The sequence below is a fragment of the Oryzias latipes genome, chromosome 11 (genome assembly GCF_002234675.1).
Source record: "Oryzias latipes chromosome 11, ASM223467v1".
Lineage (NCBI taxonomy): Eukaryota > Metazoa > Chordata > Actinopteri > Beloniformes > Adrianichthyidae > Oryzias > Oryzias latipes.
In genome coordinates this window covers 5,704,594-5,723,835 of record NC_019869.2, presented here as the reverse complement: position 1 = coordinate 5,723,835, position 19,242 = coordinate 5,704,594, and the positions used below count along the sequence as shown (strand labels likewise).

Here is a 19,242-nt window from a genome sequence, read left to right as displayed (position 1 = left end):
AAAATCCACTAACGAAACCAAAACTCTTGACAGGAATATCCAAGGGGATGTTTTGAGTTTATTATGGGATGGCCACACAACCTACAGCTAGGTGGCCAATTTGTGGTAAAGGTAGAAATTTTGCAATTTTCACAATTTCCCACACTATGGGAAAAAAACTTTTGTTTAAGGGATCTTCACAAAATTTCACAAACATGCCACCAGGTTAGGCCTACAAACACAACCAAAGTTTCGTTGACCTTTGACCTCGGGAAAAGGCAGCCACATATAACCTTAAGTACCTTCTACAAATTTTAACTCCTCCTAAGGTTTTCAATCCGTCGGCCCCAGCTGTAACTCTGCGAACATCATTAGGAAGCTACTTAGGAACCAATGTTGGCTTTAAAGTTTGTAGATTTTGACTGACGTTAGTGCTGTGCGGGCCAGCAGGACCGCCGCAAGGGCCCCCAATGCCAGAAAGCAGCTCCAGCCCAACCAGAAGAGCAGCCGTATATTACAAATGTGGGCGTTGTAAACAAAAAACCTCTGTGCCAAGTAAATCCAAAAAACAAACAAACTACATAGACCTGTTTGTCACCACCAGGCAGCCAAAAAATAAAATGGTTGCTATGGAGATAAAACCAACACAAAGTCACCATCTTGAAAAAAAGATGTTTTTTTTGACTGTCACCTGTAGCTCTGATGGGGGTGGCAGAGGCACAGAGATTTTACTAATCTTCCAAGTAACTGGCTTTGTCTTTTATTTCTGATTCCATCTGACCTGCAAAATCACTTTCAATAAACCCAGAACGGACACCGCTGTTGTCATCTCTGGAAGGAGACATCAGTCGGAGAAGAAAATTGGTTCGAGACATGACTTCAGCCGCTTCCATCCCCGGTACTTTTCCATGGAGAGCTCCTCCACGCCCAGCTCCTTCACACTGTTTTTGTGGCTCCAGCTCCTGTGGGAATCGTTTCCATCCTCCAGAAGGCATAAGGTCAGCGTCACAGCTTTGGATGGAAAATTGAAGGTTAAGGGTTTGGCGGTCACCTCAGTGAGGCTGTTTTTCCTCCCAAAGTTTTCCATGACTTTATTTCAAAGCATAATATCTACAAGACGTGAAAGAAAACAGCATCTTAAAAAAATTCAGAATATTCCAAACAATGAGGACTCTAGAAATCACTGAATAATCCAAAAGGGCAGAAACAGGTTTGCCTGCTTTTCTGCAAATAAAAGTAAATGAAAATCCCATAAGATTGACAATGAATATATTGTATTTAGCCAAACAACACAACAAAAAGAATATTCAAAAACACTAATCTTAAACAAACATGGAATAAAAAATGAAGTAAAAAAACAAAAACCTTAAGGAATCCTCTTTAACTTTGTAAGCTAAAAATTATTTTTTTATGTTTCAATCATAAAAATAAGTTACCAGTAGTTAACTTTAAACTTATCATTTAGAAGAGAACTATTTAAAAAAAAATTGAGTCAACAAAGCTAATTCAGAATTTTCCATCCGGAGGGCAATAAAAAATCTCGAATGCAAGCAAAACTCAAAGACGTCCTTTCACAGATCCACATACAGAAATCTGGTTTTGCCTTAAAAAAAAGTGCAGGACCCAAATTCTGAGTAAACGTGAAAATATTCCTGGCGGCTCACAGCTTTTAGGTTGAACCTCTGGATCAGGGCGAGTTCTGCACCGAGGGTGAGCCAGGCACAAGCATCTGTCTGCAGACATGTGGCGCTGAAGGAGGGTTTGGTAGCAGCAGCTCACCACGCCATCGCTACAAGTAATCATCGGACATGGAGGCCTCTGGCTCCACAGCAGACAGCCGGATGGCTTTGATGTCCCCCGTGCTCTTGAAGGTGTAGAGTTCATTGTCAACCATCCTGCGGTCCTGGAAGCCCAAGCTTTCCTGGAGCTGGATTGGAGTGTGTGGACGAGATGGGTTGAAAGTCTCAGATGGAGCCAGGAAGGCTTTGTATTGGCCCGTTTCTGGCTCCGGATCTGGTTCCTTAATGACGGGCAGCGCTCCGTCCGTGGCGCCAGTGAATGTTTGATAGCTGTCCACCTGCATTTTACCGGAGGGTAGGGAGTCGGGGTAGGGGTGGTCATCCAGCAGATGGCCGTAGACCAGAAACTCGTCGATGGAGTCGTAAACGTGGGATTCGTTCTCGGATCTGGTCTTGGAGAAGTGCCGGTCACTCGGGCGGAAGATGTTTCCTTTGGTTATGTAGGCGGAGTTCTCCTTCGTCAGCTTCTTCTTTTTCCTGTTTTAAAAGACAAAGTGCAAAACATAAGAACAGACCAAACAAATGAGGCTTGTGCCAAAATAAACCAGCTGCTGTTCCTGACACAACCCTGCATTTTTTGTGAGCACAGGGTACGTCGCTACATAGTTAACCAGTATCATGAAGGGTCTTGCCCAAGGACCCACACTGGATGGAGCCCATTGCAACCCCCCTGGGAAACAAATCCTGGCTTCTCATGCACCAGTCCTACAACTGAGCCATACGTATAGCCATAGTTCCTTCTTCTACATAAACATTGATTGTGGGGTACCACAGGGGTCAATCTTGGGCCCCTAAATGTTTCTAGATGAAATCACAAAAACAGATACTGCTTGTTGTTCCACTTCAATAAAATAATATTTAAAAAGTAAGCATTAATACAAAATGAAGATAAGATGTTTGTTTATTTATGTTTCTGTATTTTGAGTAGGTGAAACAAATGCACCTTGTGTAATGTTTCTGCACCTCTTCTATTTAATACAACAAAATATTAAGGCCACCATGAAAGAAAATAAATGCAACGCACAGCAGCCTCATTTGAAATCTTCAGGAAAGGCCTAAAAACTGAAGTATTTTGCACCTAAGTGCATAAAAATACTTTAAAAACAGTACTTTACAACACTGTGTGGCCCTGACCAGATTTTTTGGTTCCTCACGTTTTGGCTGCTTTGATTAAATACGTCTGCTAAATAACCAAATATAAAAAATAGATAACAACATTTGATCCATCACTGTAAAATCCATTTGTGCACTTACTTTGCAAGGACACAGACAACAGCCAGCACTATGACCAACACCAGAAGAGCTCCTGCCAACCCAAGCACGATGGCTAACAGAGCTACAGAGGGAAAAACAGAACAGAGAGGTAGTTTACTTCAAGGATGTTTCTAGCTGCAGAAAATAAAGTCAAATAGAATTTAAAATGAATGCTTACGGATCTTTTTCTGAAGAACTATATCAGTCAAAAGACTAAAATGTCCGGTTTCTGGCTTGCAGTTAGACATGTTGAGATAAAAAGTATTGGACACCACTAATTCTTTCTCTATTTCCTCCCCCTCCTGGCGGCTCAGGAGCTCCTCCTCTTGCCCCAACATCTGCACCAAGATGTTAGCGTGTAATTTGGAACATTTGGGCCGACTGACGTTGACAAACTTGAGGAGAGCTTTGTACTGATCGGGAACGCGGACGATCCAGGATACGGTAGAGAACTTTTTCATGCCGTTGGGCCAGTTGGGGGTGACCAGCGTGGTGACGGACGACACGTCTGGGATGACCGTGTAGATGAGTCCCTCTAAAAAAAAGAAAAAAAAGAAAACAGCGTTAGAGGTCTTCTGTGAGACTCCATGCTGGGAACATAAACCCAACAGAGCCCCCGTGTGGACGTCTGACCAAAATCATCGAGTTTGATCCCAATAAATGTTCAGGAAAATAAAATTTTTGAAAAATTGTAAGTACAAGAGAAGCAAAGGGATAGTGTGTTGTCTTTACTTAAGGGCGCTGAAAAACCTCCAAACAACAGAGAACAAGTAAGAACTTAATTCAAAAACCACTGTTGATCTTTGAGAGCAAAAAAACAACCAGAAAGAGACATAAAAATAGAGTGTTCTGATGAAACACAGGGCGATCCAGAGCCAAAGGACCTTTTCTGACCGCTAAAAATGGAATGGTTCAGGTTCGGACGGCTGTAGGAGATCCAGCAGCTTTGTCCCGGATACTGATGTCAGAATTCAATGCGTCTTTAAAAATATTGGATATTTCTCATTGCTAACATGCTTTTCTGAAAGAGTGTATCCTAAGCAAAATTCATGGCAAATTCAGTTCTTGTACCACAAAATGCATGATTTGTCTAAAATATGAGCGTAAAATAATAATACTAATAATAATGATTAAAAAAAGTTACATTTTAGAAATAAAAAAAAGAATTAAAGAAAAACATTTTGGCAAACAAAAGTAATTTTCAGAAATAAAAGTAAAATGTTAAAAAACGAAATACAAAACTGGGACAGTGGTCCCCAACCACTGGGCCACAGACCGGTACCGGGCCGCGGGACACTTGGCACCGGGACGCACAGAAGGAAAAAATAATTTCCATTTTATTGTTTTTTTCAGAAAAAAAAGTTTCCTTTTGAAAAGTGACCGGATTCTCTCTGTTACATCCGTCACACTTAACGCACATCAAAGTTGCGACACCAAACATCACGTGATACATACTTACACCCCGCTAAAATTAACCAAACCGGCAACCAAAACCAAATTACGGAGCAGACTGGACCTAAGTAGCACACTTCGGGTATCATTGTCTCCAATAACTCCAAGATGGGACCGTCTCGTTGCTGCAAAACAAGCTCAGGGCTCCCACGGACTCTGTGCTGCTGTGATTAGCGAGCATTTTCATGCACTTTTTATGTTGTCTTATTTTGAAGGGATGTTTAAACATTACCATAGCAACCAGAGTGTGTCGCATTGGGTTGGGGTAGAAACGATGTTGCTCATGTGATGTTCTGTTGTTGGTGTGACGTTACGAGGACACCGGTAATAAAGTTGCACATGATTACACAGTGGATTCACGTTCATTATTATTATTGTTATTATTATTACTAAAGAGAAAATACCACCCCCGGTACATGGTAAACGTGTCTACCTCAACCCCACCCACCCCCCCACCCCCCCACCGGTCCGCGGTAAACTTTTGCAGAGAGTGGGGCGAGAAGCTTAAAGAATTCTCTTCCTTCAGAACCATGGCAAAAAAAAATTGGCTTTGAGCAACCCCACCACCACTTCCGGTCACCCATCTGTTTACAATCTCTCCCGCTAGTTTACAATCTCTCACACCCCCAACCTAACATTAGCGGGCAATGGCGGGCAATGTTGGAGCTATCCAGCCGCACAATTTGAGACAAAATCCAGCTCAGACGAGGAAAACAAAGACGTTCATGGATGTATTTGTCTGCAGGTGGATGATCAGAATGGGGTGGAGCAGGGAGCTTTTGCCCCACTCAGCATATTTCCTTTGTCAAACTGCAATTTTTTTGTCTGCTCCGGATCTAAAACTATTTTAATAAAAGAAATACTCAGAAATGTAGTTTTGAACATGTTAAAACACCATTTTCATCAGCGTGGGTCCTCAATACCTTTGATAATAAAACAATCTCTTACCTGATATCTCCTTACTGACACTGACGTTGAGCAGAGGAACAATGGACCTCTTGAGGTCCCTGCCTGGGGTTGTGATGGAGGCATTGGCGTGGACCTGAATTTTCTGGAGTGTGCCGCTGGAACAGAAATCTCCGATCGGAGTTCCGTCACATTCCGTCAGACGGAAGGACGAAGCCTGACTGCACTCCTGTCCTGGAATGGACTGTCTGAGATTCCCCGCTGGAGCGACCAGGTCCAACGTGCTGTTGTTGGGGATGGTGAAGTTCCACGTGAAGCTGTGGAGGGGCACCGGCAGAGAAAAGTCCAAAAGCGGCACGGCGAGGGCCGTGGGCGGACATGACGTGGCACTTCGACAGTCTGGGGGGACAACGGGAAGAAGTTGGTTAAAAATTAATTCAATAGATGTCACTGACTGTATGTACAGGAGGAATTCTCACCGATGGCTTTGGTGGCGGTCAGGCGAACATCTTCATTGGGACAGTCGAGGAAGGAGAGGCTGGCCTTAGTTCCTGCCGGCACCAGAATCTTCTCTTTGATCACAGAGTTTATCCTCATTTCACAGAACGGGTCCGACGACATTTTCTCAAGAAGCAGAGATATTCCTTCTTGCTGGGTGAGATCCACGGTGCTGACAACTAACAAGGATGGAAAAGGCAGAAGTTTTTTTTTTTTTTTTTATGCATAATGACCAGAAAGTACGATTTGAAAATCTCTTATTCTTTCCCGCAGCAGTCCTGGACCACAAGAACCAGATTGTCTTTGCAAATTCTGCATTCTTACCCCACCTTTGAGCAAGAATTTGACCCCCACCACCTACTCAACAAATAAATTTGAACTGGAACACGATTAAAAACTATTATGGGATTGACCAGAGGACCTGTGGCTTGTTGGTCCTTTAGTTGCAAACATGTTGAAGCGACCTTCACAGAAATTCACATACAAATCCAAAGGAAGTTATGAGTTTATTATGGGATGGCCACACAACCTACGGCTAGGTGGCAAATTGGTGGCAAAGTGTGATATTTGTTGATTTTCCCATTTTCCCACAACATAGGGAAAAAAATACTGTTGTTCAACGGATCTTCACAATTTCACACACACCATCAGGTTAAGTCCACTACCACAACCTAAGTTTTGCTGACCTTTGACCTCAGGAAGAGGCCGCCATCTTTAATTTTCCACAAAAACAAAAAGCAAAACCACCTTCAAAACCATCTACAAATTTATCTCAGATGGGTTTAGATCTATCGCCTCCTAAGTCCTGGAGCATCATTGGGAAGCTACTTGGGCTTTAATTTCTTCCCTTCTGCATATGACAGAAATCATAACAAGATTTTTATCTTGATCTAAAAATGACAAAATCATTTTAATCACACCTGTCCAGATGAAATTAATGTCAAGTTTGTGAAGTAATTTGGAGAAAAAAAACCTGCTTCTATTGATTTTATTCGACCTTTGCCAGATAAATCCTTGCTAAATTCATGGTCAGTGTTTCCAAAAAAAACCACCATTATGATGTAAATTTGGACACCCTAAACATTACTTTAAAGAACAACACAATATTCCTGAGGTGGTCCTTGAATGCAACATAATTAACCACTTATTATTCTTGTAAACATGACCTTTAGCATTTGTCTTTTGTCTTTTCCTCAGCTGTCCAATAAGCATCATCCTCTCTGAGCACACATACTTCTTCTCAAAACACAATTCAGTCCATTTTATAACTGAAAAAGTTGATTTACATGTAAGTTGTGTTCATTTTAGTCAAAAAAATTCCTCCCCAGTTTAGAAACATTCACATTTTGATCTGAACAAAACGCTGTTAAAATGACGTGCAACTCTACCTGGATGGCCGCTCCTCATTACAGAGACTTTGTAGCTGAAGGTGAGCCCCGGGAGGCTCGTGTTGGTTTGACAGTTCTTCAGCACCATCTCAAAGTTGCCTTGCTGGTGCTGCGGTTGAGGATCCGTCAGAGACAGACGGAGCGTCTTTCCGTTTTCCTTTTGATACTGCACCACCACCGTGTCTTGGATGCATTCTGGAGCTGTGTGATCCAGCAGCAACACGGAGTAGTTGTGCATGGCGGGCACGCTGAAGTTCCACTGCATCTGCTGGTCATCAGGGAATTGTCTGCGGTAGTCTGCTGAGAAGAAGCTGGTGTCCGTCACACCGCGGGGAAGCTCCACTTTTGCCATGGCGATCACTGCAAACATGAAAAGTGTTACGTTAGCAAAAATGTAATCATGTGCATGATTTTTGATTTAACAATCAGTAGTGAAATATTTTTGCACATCATAAAAACCTAATTGCACAGCAAGTTTAGGAACCTTGCGAGAAAGAAATGGTCATAATAGAATAAAATGATCTCTGTATGCATTTTTCAGACTCTAAAACACCGACACCTTTCTACAGGTGTAAGGATTTCATTTAAACTTTTAATCTTATCGTTCTTCCCAAACTCTAGTCTCTGTTGTCATCTTAGCGTTCTAAATTAATGTTATTTTCTCTAATAACCTGCATTTTTTTCCTTTAGAATTATTGAACATAAAAAAATCCCAAACTGTGACGATTATTTTTGATTATTTATCCCTAAATTTCATAATACAAAACCCCTTCATCAACGAATGCTATCAAACACATTTACAGCTTTCTAGCTCTCTATTTCTTATAAATTTAACATTTAGAAATGAAGTCAAAGATCTTATAAACAACCAAGAATAATCTTTATGCCTTAAAATCTTAAGCGGGACATAAATGCACTAGCTGTATTACTAAAGAAATGATCTCCAATGACATCACAGAACTTCCTGTCCGCCATGCTGGAGGGTAAAGCCTGTGGTGGTGCTGCCACAACCGGAAATATCATGAATCAGATTGTGGATATTGTTGATTATCGGCAGTCATCAGGGAGAAACAACCAACAATGTGTTGACTGAGCGAACGGAGGAACAGCAAACGATTCCTGCCAATCTACGAGTTTGCTCGGATCATTTAATTGTTACTCCTCCCCACGAGCACAGCAGAATATAAAGTAGTTTCTAGTTCTACCTGTCATTTACGCCGTTTTTAACACTATGAACCGTTTATGCGCCTCTAGTCCCTGGTATGCACACATCTCCTGGGTTGTGTAAAGCAGTTTCAGTGACAGAAGCACCCTACGGAGGAAGCCCATTTCAGCCGCTTGTATTCGGGACCTTGTTCTTTTGGATCATGTCCCGGAGCTAATGACCGCAGGCGTGTATTGGAACAAAGATGGACCGGTAGGAATATAATAAGACAAAAAACCTAAAGACATTTCAGTTAACCAATGATTAACACAAGACCATGCTTACTTTTTGTCTCTGGGCCAACGCTGACTTTGAAGACAACCGGGTCTGCCTTCACCCCCCCAGGTACCTGCAGCGCCACACGGCCCTTAAAACGAACCTGCATCGTGGTCACAGGGCCTCCTTTGCAAAAGGAACCAAGTGATGTCACCCCGGAGCGGGGATATGCCTTCAGAGAGTACGTATGGCTGTCTGGACAGGTCTCTTCTTCAGGGATCTGTCGCATTCCTGGTTCTGGAAAGTCCAGCTGGAAAGTTTGGGATGCCAAGACTTTCAGGTCCCACGTAAAAGTTCGGTTGAAGTCCGAAAAAATGTCCTTCGTCTGAACGCTGTTGGCGGGGCAGCCGGTTCCTGTGCAGTCTGGAGACGGGACAACAAACGAGGAAGAGAGATTAAATCACTTCACGATGTTTAGAGAAACAATAAAAGAATTATTATTAGAGGATTGTAATATTAAACACTTTTATTAAACTTTTTTTTTTTAAATTAACTGTACTCTGTCCTGCAGAAGGACCAGAGTATTTTTATTTTTTTACAATTCTCTTCTTTCTGCCCTTTTGAGCAAGAATTTTTGCCTCTGCCACAAACTCAAAAAACACACCACAGATTGCACCACCATTTGTTCACCACAACCCCCCCCCCCCCCAAAAAAAGGAATGATGACATCACAGTAGGAGAACCCATTATAAAAAAAAAAAATCGAAATCGCTAATGGAGCTCAAAAAGAATATGTAAAAGTCCTTTAACGAGACCAAAACACGTGTTGGGGTATCCAATGAAAGTTAATAGTAAATTTATTCAATTATTTTTTAATAGGAATAACATGAAAATTGAACACATAAATCGTTGGCCATGTGAGATGCAATATGAACATATTAGGAATATGGGCATGTTCAGCGAAATACCTCTGTAGCCAACGAAATTCCAAATTTTACTTTTGCTAATTCTTCCAAAAGTCATATAGACCTGTTCGTCGCTCCCAGGCATCCAAAATATAAAACTGTTGCTATGGAAATAAAGGCAAAAAGGGCGTAATGGGTGGGCAGCAGGGGCAGCGCATGCAGACCAAACAGCGCCGATCTCAGCTTTAATCATTTTGCTCCTGATACGGTTCCTAAAGTATGATGGACAACACTGTAGCCTTTTCTCAATATCCATGAGTTAAAAATATCATAAATTCAAAACATTGTTTTTCTTTTGTATTTAAATATAAAATGAAAAAAAAAAGATATTTTGCAACCAGCAGAGCAGCCCCAACCTTTTGAAATTAAATAAAAAGCAGTCAAATATCCTCACCTATTTCTCTGTTTATGTCCATTTTGAAGATTTCCTGCGGGTTAGGACACGTAAACTCCACAGACATGTCGGGGCTATAGGTCAGCCTCTGGTACTGGGGGTCACAGGTCTGATCGGGGGCCTTGCCCACGCACACACTGCACTCCGGCTCTGCAGCGTTCCTATGAATGGTGACGACGACGTCCTGGTCGAGATGCACCGGCATTATTCTACTACCTTCAGGCAAAAGGTTCAGGAACATTTAGAAGCTTTTTTTAAACAGACAGTAACAAACAAAATCTCAAAGAGTTCTGCAACAGTTCTCCACCTCTTGGTCTTGTATTAACGCTGAAAACGTTTCCATCCAGTTCTGCTCCCCCCGGGGCTTCAACCATCAGAGTCGTGGCTCCCAAAAAATCCAATTGGGTCACAGACCCACCTTTGCAGTAGCTGCTAGTTTGAACATCTCCACCCCTCTTAGTTAAACTGACTGTGTACTGGTAGCCATCTTGGCACGTTTCTCCTTGACTGATCTCCTTAACTCCACCAACAGGAAAGCTCACATTTAAAACTGTCCTTTCAGGGACGCTGACGTCCCAAGTTAGGGTTCTGTTAAAGTCCTTGAAGAAGTTTGGATCCACCTCTGCAGCAGCAGGATTGCAGGAAGTCTGTGTGCAATCTGGAAGGGAAAAGGTGGAAAAATGTTGGATTTATTCAGCGTGACATGACAACAACAAAAAAGCCTCAACTGTTAAAAAGATTTTCAAAAACAACAACAAGCTTTAGCACATAAATATAGGCGCCATTTGCTGAATAATAGATTTTCTTGATATTTGTATTTGTGTTGGATTTTGTGTGCTGCTGTCACTCTCACCCATTTTTGTCACCATGGTTACACTGATCACATCCTGCGGTCTGAGGCATCGGAACTCCACAGTGACCTTTTTGCCGCTGGTCAGCGTTTGCCCAGGCGAGGTGCAATGAGGCAAGGGGCCTTCTTGAGTGCAAACTTTACAAATGCCCAACTTCTGGTTATTCATGAGGACTACTGTTGAACTTGGACCAACCGTTATGTCCATTTTGGGCCCCTCTATAAAGGACAGACAAAAACGTAGAGTTTTAAAGCTTTAGTTGGAGAGCAGATAAGATTTTTGAAAATAATTCATGTTGAAATTATTTTTCTAGCAAGACAGAAAATAAGAAATGTTTTTGTTAAACTAGGGTCTCTTTACTTTCTTAAGATTTTGTTTTTTGCAATGACACTGTTAAGCCTTTGTTACATGCCTCCAGGTTTTCTGGGTCTGTGGGTTTTTAGGTTTGACGGGTCTGTGGAGGGTCAGAAAAAGGAACGGCATCTTAAGGGGAGTGCAGGTGTCTCTCCCAGTCCCCTTTAGGCTCATTCGACCACATCAAAGGTTGTGATTAAAATGGAACATACCATTGTCATGCGTGAGGTAAGTGTATCGTGAAGTATTTCTAAGGTTGCATGCACTTATAACGTATGAATGAGACTGTTACGTTCACACCGCTCTTTGCAACACGCGTTTAAGCAACCACTTTCAATAAAAAGTCTTTGTAAATGCGCTTTTCAGGCTTTTGCGTTAAAAACTCTTACATTTACGCGTCGCTACTGAAGTTTTTAAGTAGCGTTGAAAGATTTGTTAATGATGTACAGATGGCGTCCCTTTTAATTCACCGAAGCGCCAGTCGTTTTTTGATTTATCATGAAGAAGAAATTAACAGTTGAGGTCTGTATCCTTCCGTGCGACACACCTGCGCCTCACCAACTTTATCCTCACCTGTTGCATAAGTGTTCACTACGACCTGTTGCCTGCAGCACGACCGTAAAAACAAAAACAAAACAAAAAAACATCTTCTCTCTACAGGTTCACCAAGTGGTCTACGACCTTGATATTTCATGCAGGTCACCTGCGCGCCTCGTATAGGTTTTTCCATCTGCGGACAGCCAACATCCACCCATAAGGCTTCAACCTGGTTGCCACTGAATGTTGCACAACCAGGATTTTGGCCAAAATATTCCCAAGGTTTACAAACAGTCACCACTACAGCTCACGACAATCAACAAAAGACATTCACAGGATGTTTCTGAGAAGTTCCTGTTTTCTGTGTTGCAGTTTCTATCTCCTTTCAAGAATCTTGAAGACCAAACTGTTCACCGTTATGCCCTTGTAACTCACCCAGGGGTCCTGCGGAGGCCTGAAACAGCACAGACTCCACAACGGTCTCTGGTTTTACGTGAATAGACACAAGAGCTTGATCCAGCAGGTTCAGTCGCGTCACGTCCCCAGCTTGACAGTACCGAGTCAGGCCTTTGTTGTTGGTTTTGGATGCTGCCACAGAATACTCCAGACCACCGGAGCACGGCTGTGACGTCTCCTTGAGCCCCTCTCCAAGGATGTCCAGGGTCACGACGGTCTCCTCAGGGGCTGTCACCTCCCAGTTGAAGGTTCTGGGGAACTTTGTCAGGATGGATGACTGCACTCCTATTGTCTGAGGCTGGCACGATTTGTCAGTGCAATCTGAATTTAAGAGAATAAAGAGTGAGGAGGTGTAACCTGCAGTTAAAAGGTGCTCCTGCAAAATGTTGTCCTTTTTAATCTTAAAAAAACAAAACAAAAAATTCCCATGACTGATCGATTATCATTAGAAGTGTGTAAAAAAGGAGAATAACTGGCACGATATCAAACACCAATGCAGCTCTGAATAGAAAAAACGGTTTGATTCTGTTCAGATTGACATTTCTTACACAAGTCCTGGGGACTCATTTATAAACGTTGCGTACGCACAAAAGAAGGCGTACGCCACTCTCTACGCAATAGTTTGATTTATAAAAAGCAAACTTGACGAGAAAATGTGCGGTCCTTCACGCAAGCTCTGACCCAGGCGTACGCACAAAAACGGGTGAAATGAGAAACGGCGACACCGTTGGCAGATGGAAGAAACACGTGAAAGTGAAAATGACAATACTGCCTCTCAGAAATAACATGAAGACTTCACAAAGCAAGTCTTACAATTAACAGCCTACACGAACACCTGTTTGATCGATCAGCAGTGAAACAGAAATTCAAATGAACACTTATTTCCAAAAAGAAAAGTGAAATATGTTCTGCAATATTGGCATGTTGTGCAATTCATCCTCATAAATAATATAGTTAACAGAACGAAATAATGTACAAAACTGATATTCCCGTCAATGTGTCCGTCTGGCGGAGCAGATATAGGTGCAATCAGACAGACAGATGGATAGATAGAGAGAGATGCATTAATTGTCCACTAGGGAAAGTTGTTTACATAGTAAAACATTTCTTCATAAGCTACAGAATTATGGTATTCATGCATATGCCTTTAGTTTGTTTTATTTTTGATAAAACAATGTATGGCGTATGTCTCAACCATTCAGAAAGCAACAAGAAATTACATTTGCGCTGATCAATTTCCCATTTCCATGTCGATTATTGCCGACATCTGTAGCTTGTCAGATGCAATTAAATGGAGGGAAATAAAATGCCCATCACAATGCGTAATGACGCACAATGGCTGATCTTGGACTCTTAGAAGATGTGGCAAATGGAAGAATTTGGAGTGAACGCATCTTTAGACAAGAAGACTTGCTGGCAAATGAGGACGAGTGGCTTATGAGCCGGTTCCGACTTCCTCGAGCCGTCCTGTTGGACCTCTGCGGGCTTTTGGGGGTGTGTCACCCGGTGCATCTGGCGCGTCGGCGTCCCCCTGCGCCTCAGTCACCACTCCACTAAGGGATTCCCCAATTCTTTCCGCTTGTCTCTCATCAAGAGGGGTCAGCTCCGGTGTCCGTGCCCCCCTGTTGCAGGCACACTCTGCTGGCGATGCAGCGCCAGACGTGTTTTTGCCTCGACTTTGATGTCCGACCATTTCTTTTTTATTTAACCACGGTCCGAGGTTGTGAGGCTACAGCATTAACGGCGTCTGCCACTCACGTGCCTTTTTGGCATTAGTAATGCCCACACTGTGCCCTCCAAACAACACTTTTCTCCTCTTTTCCACCTCGCCAACGATAAATTCTACTTCACATTGAGTGAAATTACGTTTTTCTCATTTCCTCTCGGTGTGTGCCATGGTTTCGCAATCAATGAATATTCATTTGTGGGCGTTTCACGGACTATTTATGGGCAACTATGGGCGTGTCATAAAGCCGCAAAAGCTGCGCTGCATTTAGAATTGGTTGTGATTTATTAAGGAAAGATGCGTAGGATGTGTGTGCGCACGGTTTTATAAATCCGAATATTTCTGTGCGTACGCACGTCCTATGTTTCATCCGTACGCCACTTCTGACGCAAATCCTACGCAAAGTTTTATAAATGAGGCCCCTGGTCCTACTTTAGGGAGCTTTGAATGCAGCAAGTCCAGCAGATTCATTTGTTTGGTTTTGTCTACTTTCACACTGCACTTTTGAGAGTGAACTATATAGTTGCTAAGTTGATAAAGGCATCGCCAAAATGATGTCCTATTTGGGTTTCAGTCCAATTTTTCCTTGTTTTTGGTTTATTGGAGATTGCGTTTGTGTTTATGTTGAAGTGAACCCCACCAGGGTTCACGTGCAAGGAAACTGAAATCTTTGTTTTTCCAGGAGATTATGTTTTCTTTTCATTTTGCTGTCCGGTGGGACAGTGGTTAGCGTTCTTGCCTCACAGCAACAAGGTCCCAGTTCAAGTCCTGAACCCCATTGGTGACTCCGTTTCAGAATCACCAATGGGGTTCACCAATGGAGGACCTTTCTAGAGGGAGTTTGCATATTACAACTGCTGTTTTTTTGGTGGGTATTGAATACGGTGCTGTCAAACTGAAAAATATTTGGCCACTTTACTGGTCAGTTTACACTACTTGCTGTATGTCACTTTGGTGTTTTTTCGGATGTCTTTTTATTCTGTGCTGCTGCTAACAAAAGAATTTCCCCATCGTGTGATTATAAAGTCCTCAATTCTATTCTGTTCTATTCTATATTCTCTAAGTGCATGCTTGGATTTTCTCCAGGGACTCCAGCTTCCTTCCACTGTCTAAAAATATGCTTCATAAATTAATCGATTACTCTAAATTGTCCTTAGGTGTGCGATTGTGGCCCTGTGTCAGACTGGCGACCCTACTGTCGCCTATGAGTGACCCCGAAAGGGGCAAAATGGGTTTAGAAGATTTCAGAGTTCAGGTGAGCTTTTGGACATTTTTACAACTTCTTAGGACAAAAGACAATAAACGTTTTAACCTGTTCATATACAAAAATACATTCTGATATGTTAGGGCCCTCCCCCTGACTGTATTGCTTAAAGTGTTACATTTGGAGAACGGACACTAAAGGTCAAAGAAAATCCAAACTGACTAACCTACAATGTTTATGTTCAAAACACCCTTAAACACGTCAGACTTTCACTCTTCCCTCTTGGTGGTAAAACAGAGCAGATCATCATCCTTAAAGCCCCACTCCAATCGCTTTCTGATCTGTTCCCAGTGGTCCCTCAATTGTAGCTGTGCCGTTTTTAGCTAAAATCCCAAAAACCTGTGTTGTTTTCTAGAACATGATTTCTGAAAAGCGGCTGGAGTTCATCCAAAATTCTCCTATGAGTCGTGGGCTGGACTATTGGTGCAAAGCAACCCCTGCCCCACTTCCCTTCTCCATGTCTGAGCGATCCGAGTGGGAGCTTGTGGCCCGCCCCGTATATTTTCAACATCACAAATACCCTATTTTTCAAACGATAGTCTTTCATCAATGATTTGATCAAAGAAATACTATTTGATCTTAATTTTCTTTATAGGTATCCTCCATCATCAGAAAAATACCACAAGAGCATGTCAAAAACACCATTTTGGTCAGAGTGGGTCTTTAATTTGTTTGGGATGAGGCAATAGATGGAGAAACAGTGTGGAAACAAGTCAGTAAAATGATTTTTATCCTAAAAAAAGCAAACAAAACTATACAGCAACCGCATTGTGACAAAGTAGAGGAAAGTTTCCGACAGGCAAGCAAAAGGATTGCTTTGATTGCAAACTCACCAATGGAATGATTAACCGTCACTGTGAACGACTGATCCAGGGGCTGGGAGCAGTTGAAGAGCAGTTTAACTTCCGCTTCAGGCACCAGAGACAGGATGGAGTGACAGGAAGTGAGGTTGTCCCCACTGACCGTGCACACCGCACACTGAGCCAAAGGCAGCGTGGTGGACACCGTCACAGTGGAGCCTTTGCTCGGCTGGACCACAGTCTGAAAGCATCCTGAAGGAACGGAGTAAACATGAGAGTTGTTACCAAAGTCAGACCGCTGGTTACTTTTCATCAGACATGCCCATACCCAGCACTGTAACAGCTGACCAGCGAGCCTCATTACTCATTTGAAGATGGATATAGACACTTAACCTGCCAGATTAGGAAATCTGCAGATTTGGCAACAAGTGAAGTAATTTGTGGTGTGCAGCTACATTTTAGTCAGATTGTGGTGCTGTGTTTTATCTAGCCTCTCAAAGCTCTTTATTTTTTTATTAAATCAGGGTGTAGACTTTTTCCTGATGTTGGGCTCCACGTGGACGAGGTTGCATCACCGATTGCTGCAGACTCGTTAGCCGCACCTCAAAGGCTGGACTCAGATCATTTGACCAGAAAACGTTACACATTCAAGTTTAGGTAAATAACCTGGGAAGGAAGTTGGGCGTGTTGTTGCAGCAGCGAATGGGGTCAAACATTAGTTTCTCTGACCCCGAAAAGGGGGAATGACGACTTTAAACCAGGTGAAGCTCAGAGTGTAAATTTGGTCCTTTGATCCAGGACTTAAATAGAAAATAGGTCTGAAAGAGTACAATTCATGCTAGGACATTTAAAAAACTAAAATATATAACTTTATAACGTATATAACATTGAATTCAATGTGAAGAAGAAGCTCAGAGTTTGTCCATTTGATCAATCCTTTGCCAGTTTGACAGTTGAGCAGCAGATTGCAAGTCAATCATTAATGAAACTGGAAAGAGTTCCTGGTTTTCACAGAGGCCCATAAACGCCCCATAAACCCTTTGAAAAATGAGGGGCTAAAAGTCATAGCTGAAGGATTCTTCTCAGCTTCAGACAGAGTTGAACTGTCGTTTCTCCTCCTGTTCTTTAGATCTAAAGTGATCTGTCTAAGAACTGGCGCAGGAGCGCAGCCTGGTTTGGAATGAGATCACCCCGCCCGCCTTTATCTCAGCTGTTGGACCAACTGTGGACTCGCGCCTCGCTTTCCTTCTGTTTTTAAACATTTCTGGAACACACACACACACACCATTCAGGAGTTCACACAGAGGGCTTCAGCACACAAGCAAAAGCAGCTTTTTCTGCCTGACAGACTTCAGTTTCTCACCTGATGACTCCAAAGTTGTCAAAAATAAAAGCGTCGGGAGCAAAAACGCGGTGCGTAAAAACATATTCACATAAAAAAGCAATATTTTTATATTTAAAAAACGGTAAAAATGTATTTTTAAAAAAGTCCCGAGCTAGTGTTTCCTTCAAACCCGCTGTAGCATTTTCCGTATCTTCGCAGCATCACGCATCGGCGTTGACAGCCACTTCCTGATTACCTGCGCGCTGCGGAGGGCGTGGACGACGTTACCTGTCCGAACTTGACAGGAAAAGCTGGACCCGCCGTTGCTTTTTTTATGGAAAAATATATATGTGCATGTTAGAGGAAGTCCACTTAGACGAGTCTTTGTGAGAGTCCCCATGCTGGTGGCACAATGGGCGCCCTATTTATACGCGGCCCGGGTGCCAAAGATTGTTGGCACAGAACTGCGCGCGCGCGCCCCGAAACGCGGCAGAGGGGGTGGAAGCAGATTTCTATGCGCGCCTGAGTTACTCCGAAATTCAATTATAATGAGCCTCAACAAAAAGAAAAACATACTTTGATGTTATGATGTTATAAATGAAACTTTAAAAAGGTAAAAGGATGACGAAGTTTGCTTCGTTTTTGTTTTTACAGTAACAAAAAAAAAGGTGAATATATTTTTTGAGTAGTATGGAGTGTTGCAGAAGTGCCTTCCTGCCACCACATGCCTCCTGACTCAAACATTCCTGTACTGAAACTTGCCCCAGGGTGCAAACACACACACACACACACCAGTGTTAAAATTTGAAACTTGCAAATGTCCGTTCCCATTTGCTGATTCATGATTTAGTCCAAAATTAACAACAACAAAAAAACAACACCAACTTAAGGACTGGAAGTCTCATTTTCAACTCATCCCTTTCATGAAGCCACAATACACCAAAGAAACACACAAAACTACCAAAATGAGAGGTGAAAAAAGGAAGCGTCTCACTGAGTGAACACACCTTAAGGCAAACTGCATAAAGGCCATGGTGTTTTTGTTGAACCAGTCTAACAGCATGCAGAGTGGCTGTTGTGACGGCTTCAGTGTGTGTGTGGGTGTCCTCTCAACAAGGGATCTCAGTGAAGAATCACCAGCTGTCACACTACTCCACCCCTCCCATGTAACTGTAGATCCCTGCCTGCCAGCAGCATGTGCCGCCCGCCGTGGGGTGGGGAGTTTCACAGCCCAGAAAGGGGGAATTATCTGTAACTGTGACGAATCAACACAGCAACTTCACTCTGATCCAAAGCATCTGGGGTTTGATTGGGTTTTTAACAGTCAGCTAGTACTATCAGGTGTGGTTTTTGAAAGACCCACTCTGACAAAAATCATGTTTTGGGTGTTTTAATGTTGTACTTGTGGCCTTTTTTCTGCTGATGGAGGACACGAATAAAGAAAAATGAAGCTTAAAACTGCATTTCTGTGTATTTCTTCATTCAAATTGTTGTGACTCAGGAGCAGACGAACAAATGCAGTTTGAAAAAGATCGTATTTGTGACGTAGAAAACACGCTGGGCGGGGCCACAAGCGGCCTGCTCCTCTCCATTATGATGCATCCACTCTCAAGACCCACTCTGACGAAAATCAGAGGTGAATTTCTGCTGCTGCTAAAAAACAGAGTTTCTGTTTTTGATTTAACATAAAACAGCAATCATAAAAAAGACAATTATGAGCACTTTGAAAATAGATTCAAAGATGATCGGAGTGGGAACGGAAATTCTTGTTTTTGTATAAAAAAAGTAGTTTACATGGCTGGAAAGTGGCATCAACAAATGCTTTGATATAGCTTTAGTTAAAAAAATACTCTTTATTTATGTTTTTTTAATTCT

The 19,242-nt window shown here is 42.5% G+C and overlaps 1 protein-coding gene across 1 annotated transcript; it reads right to left on the bottom strand.

Moving 5' to 3' along the window:
* Window positions 1-1,043: 1,043 nt before the first annotated feature.
* Window positions 1,044-17,595, bottom strand: cdcp1 (CUB domain containing protein 1). The gene is made up of 13 exons (XM_011480735.3): window positions 17,407-17,595; window positions 16,077-16,295; window positions 12,233-12,574; window positions 10,909-11,124; window positions 10,363-10,713; window positions 10,056-10,271; window positions 8,766-9,119; window positions 7,277-7,636; window positions 5,870-6,067; window positions 5,433-5,789; window positions 3,211-3,567; window positions 3,033-3,114; window positions 1,044-2,255 (listed from the first exon to the last, which is right to left on the bottom strand). The coding sequence occupies exons 1-13, from the start codon at window positions 17,468-17,470 to the stop codon at window positions 1,769-1,771; spliced, it is 3,603 nt and encodes a 1,200-aa protein (XP_011479037.1). The 5' UTR covers window positions 17,471-17,595; the 3' UTR covers window positions 1,044-1,768.
* Window positions 17,596-19,242: the final 1,647 nt, after the last annotated feature.

What these genes read in the sequence shown, in the direction of transcription:
- cdcp1 (XM_011480735.3), bottom strand. Translation starts at nt 17,470, where the DNA reads ATGTTTTTACGCACCGCGTTTTTGCTCCCGACGCTTTTATTTTTGACA. An exon ending in GACAACTTTGGAGTCATCAG is followed by an intron (nt 16,296 to 17,406) that starts GTGAGAAACTGA and finishes CCGTTCCTTCAG; the next exon opens with GATGCTTTCAGACTGTGGTC. An exon ending in TGTCAGTAAGGAGATATCAG is followed by an intron (nt 3,568 to 5,432) that starts GTAAGAGATTGT and finishes TCTTTTTTTTAG; the next exon opens with AGGGACTCATCTACACGGTC.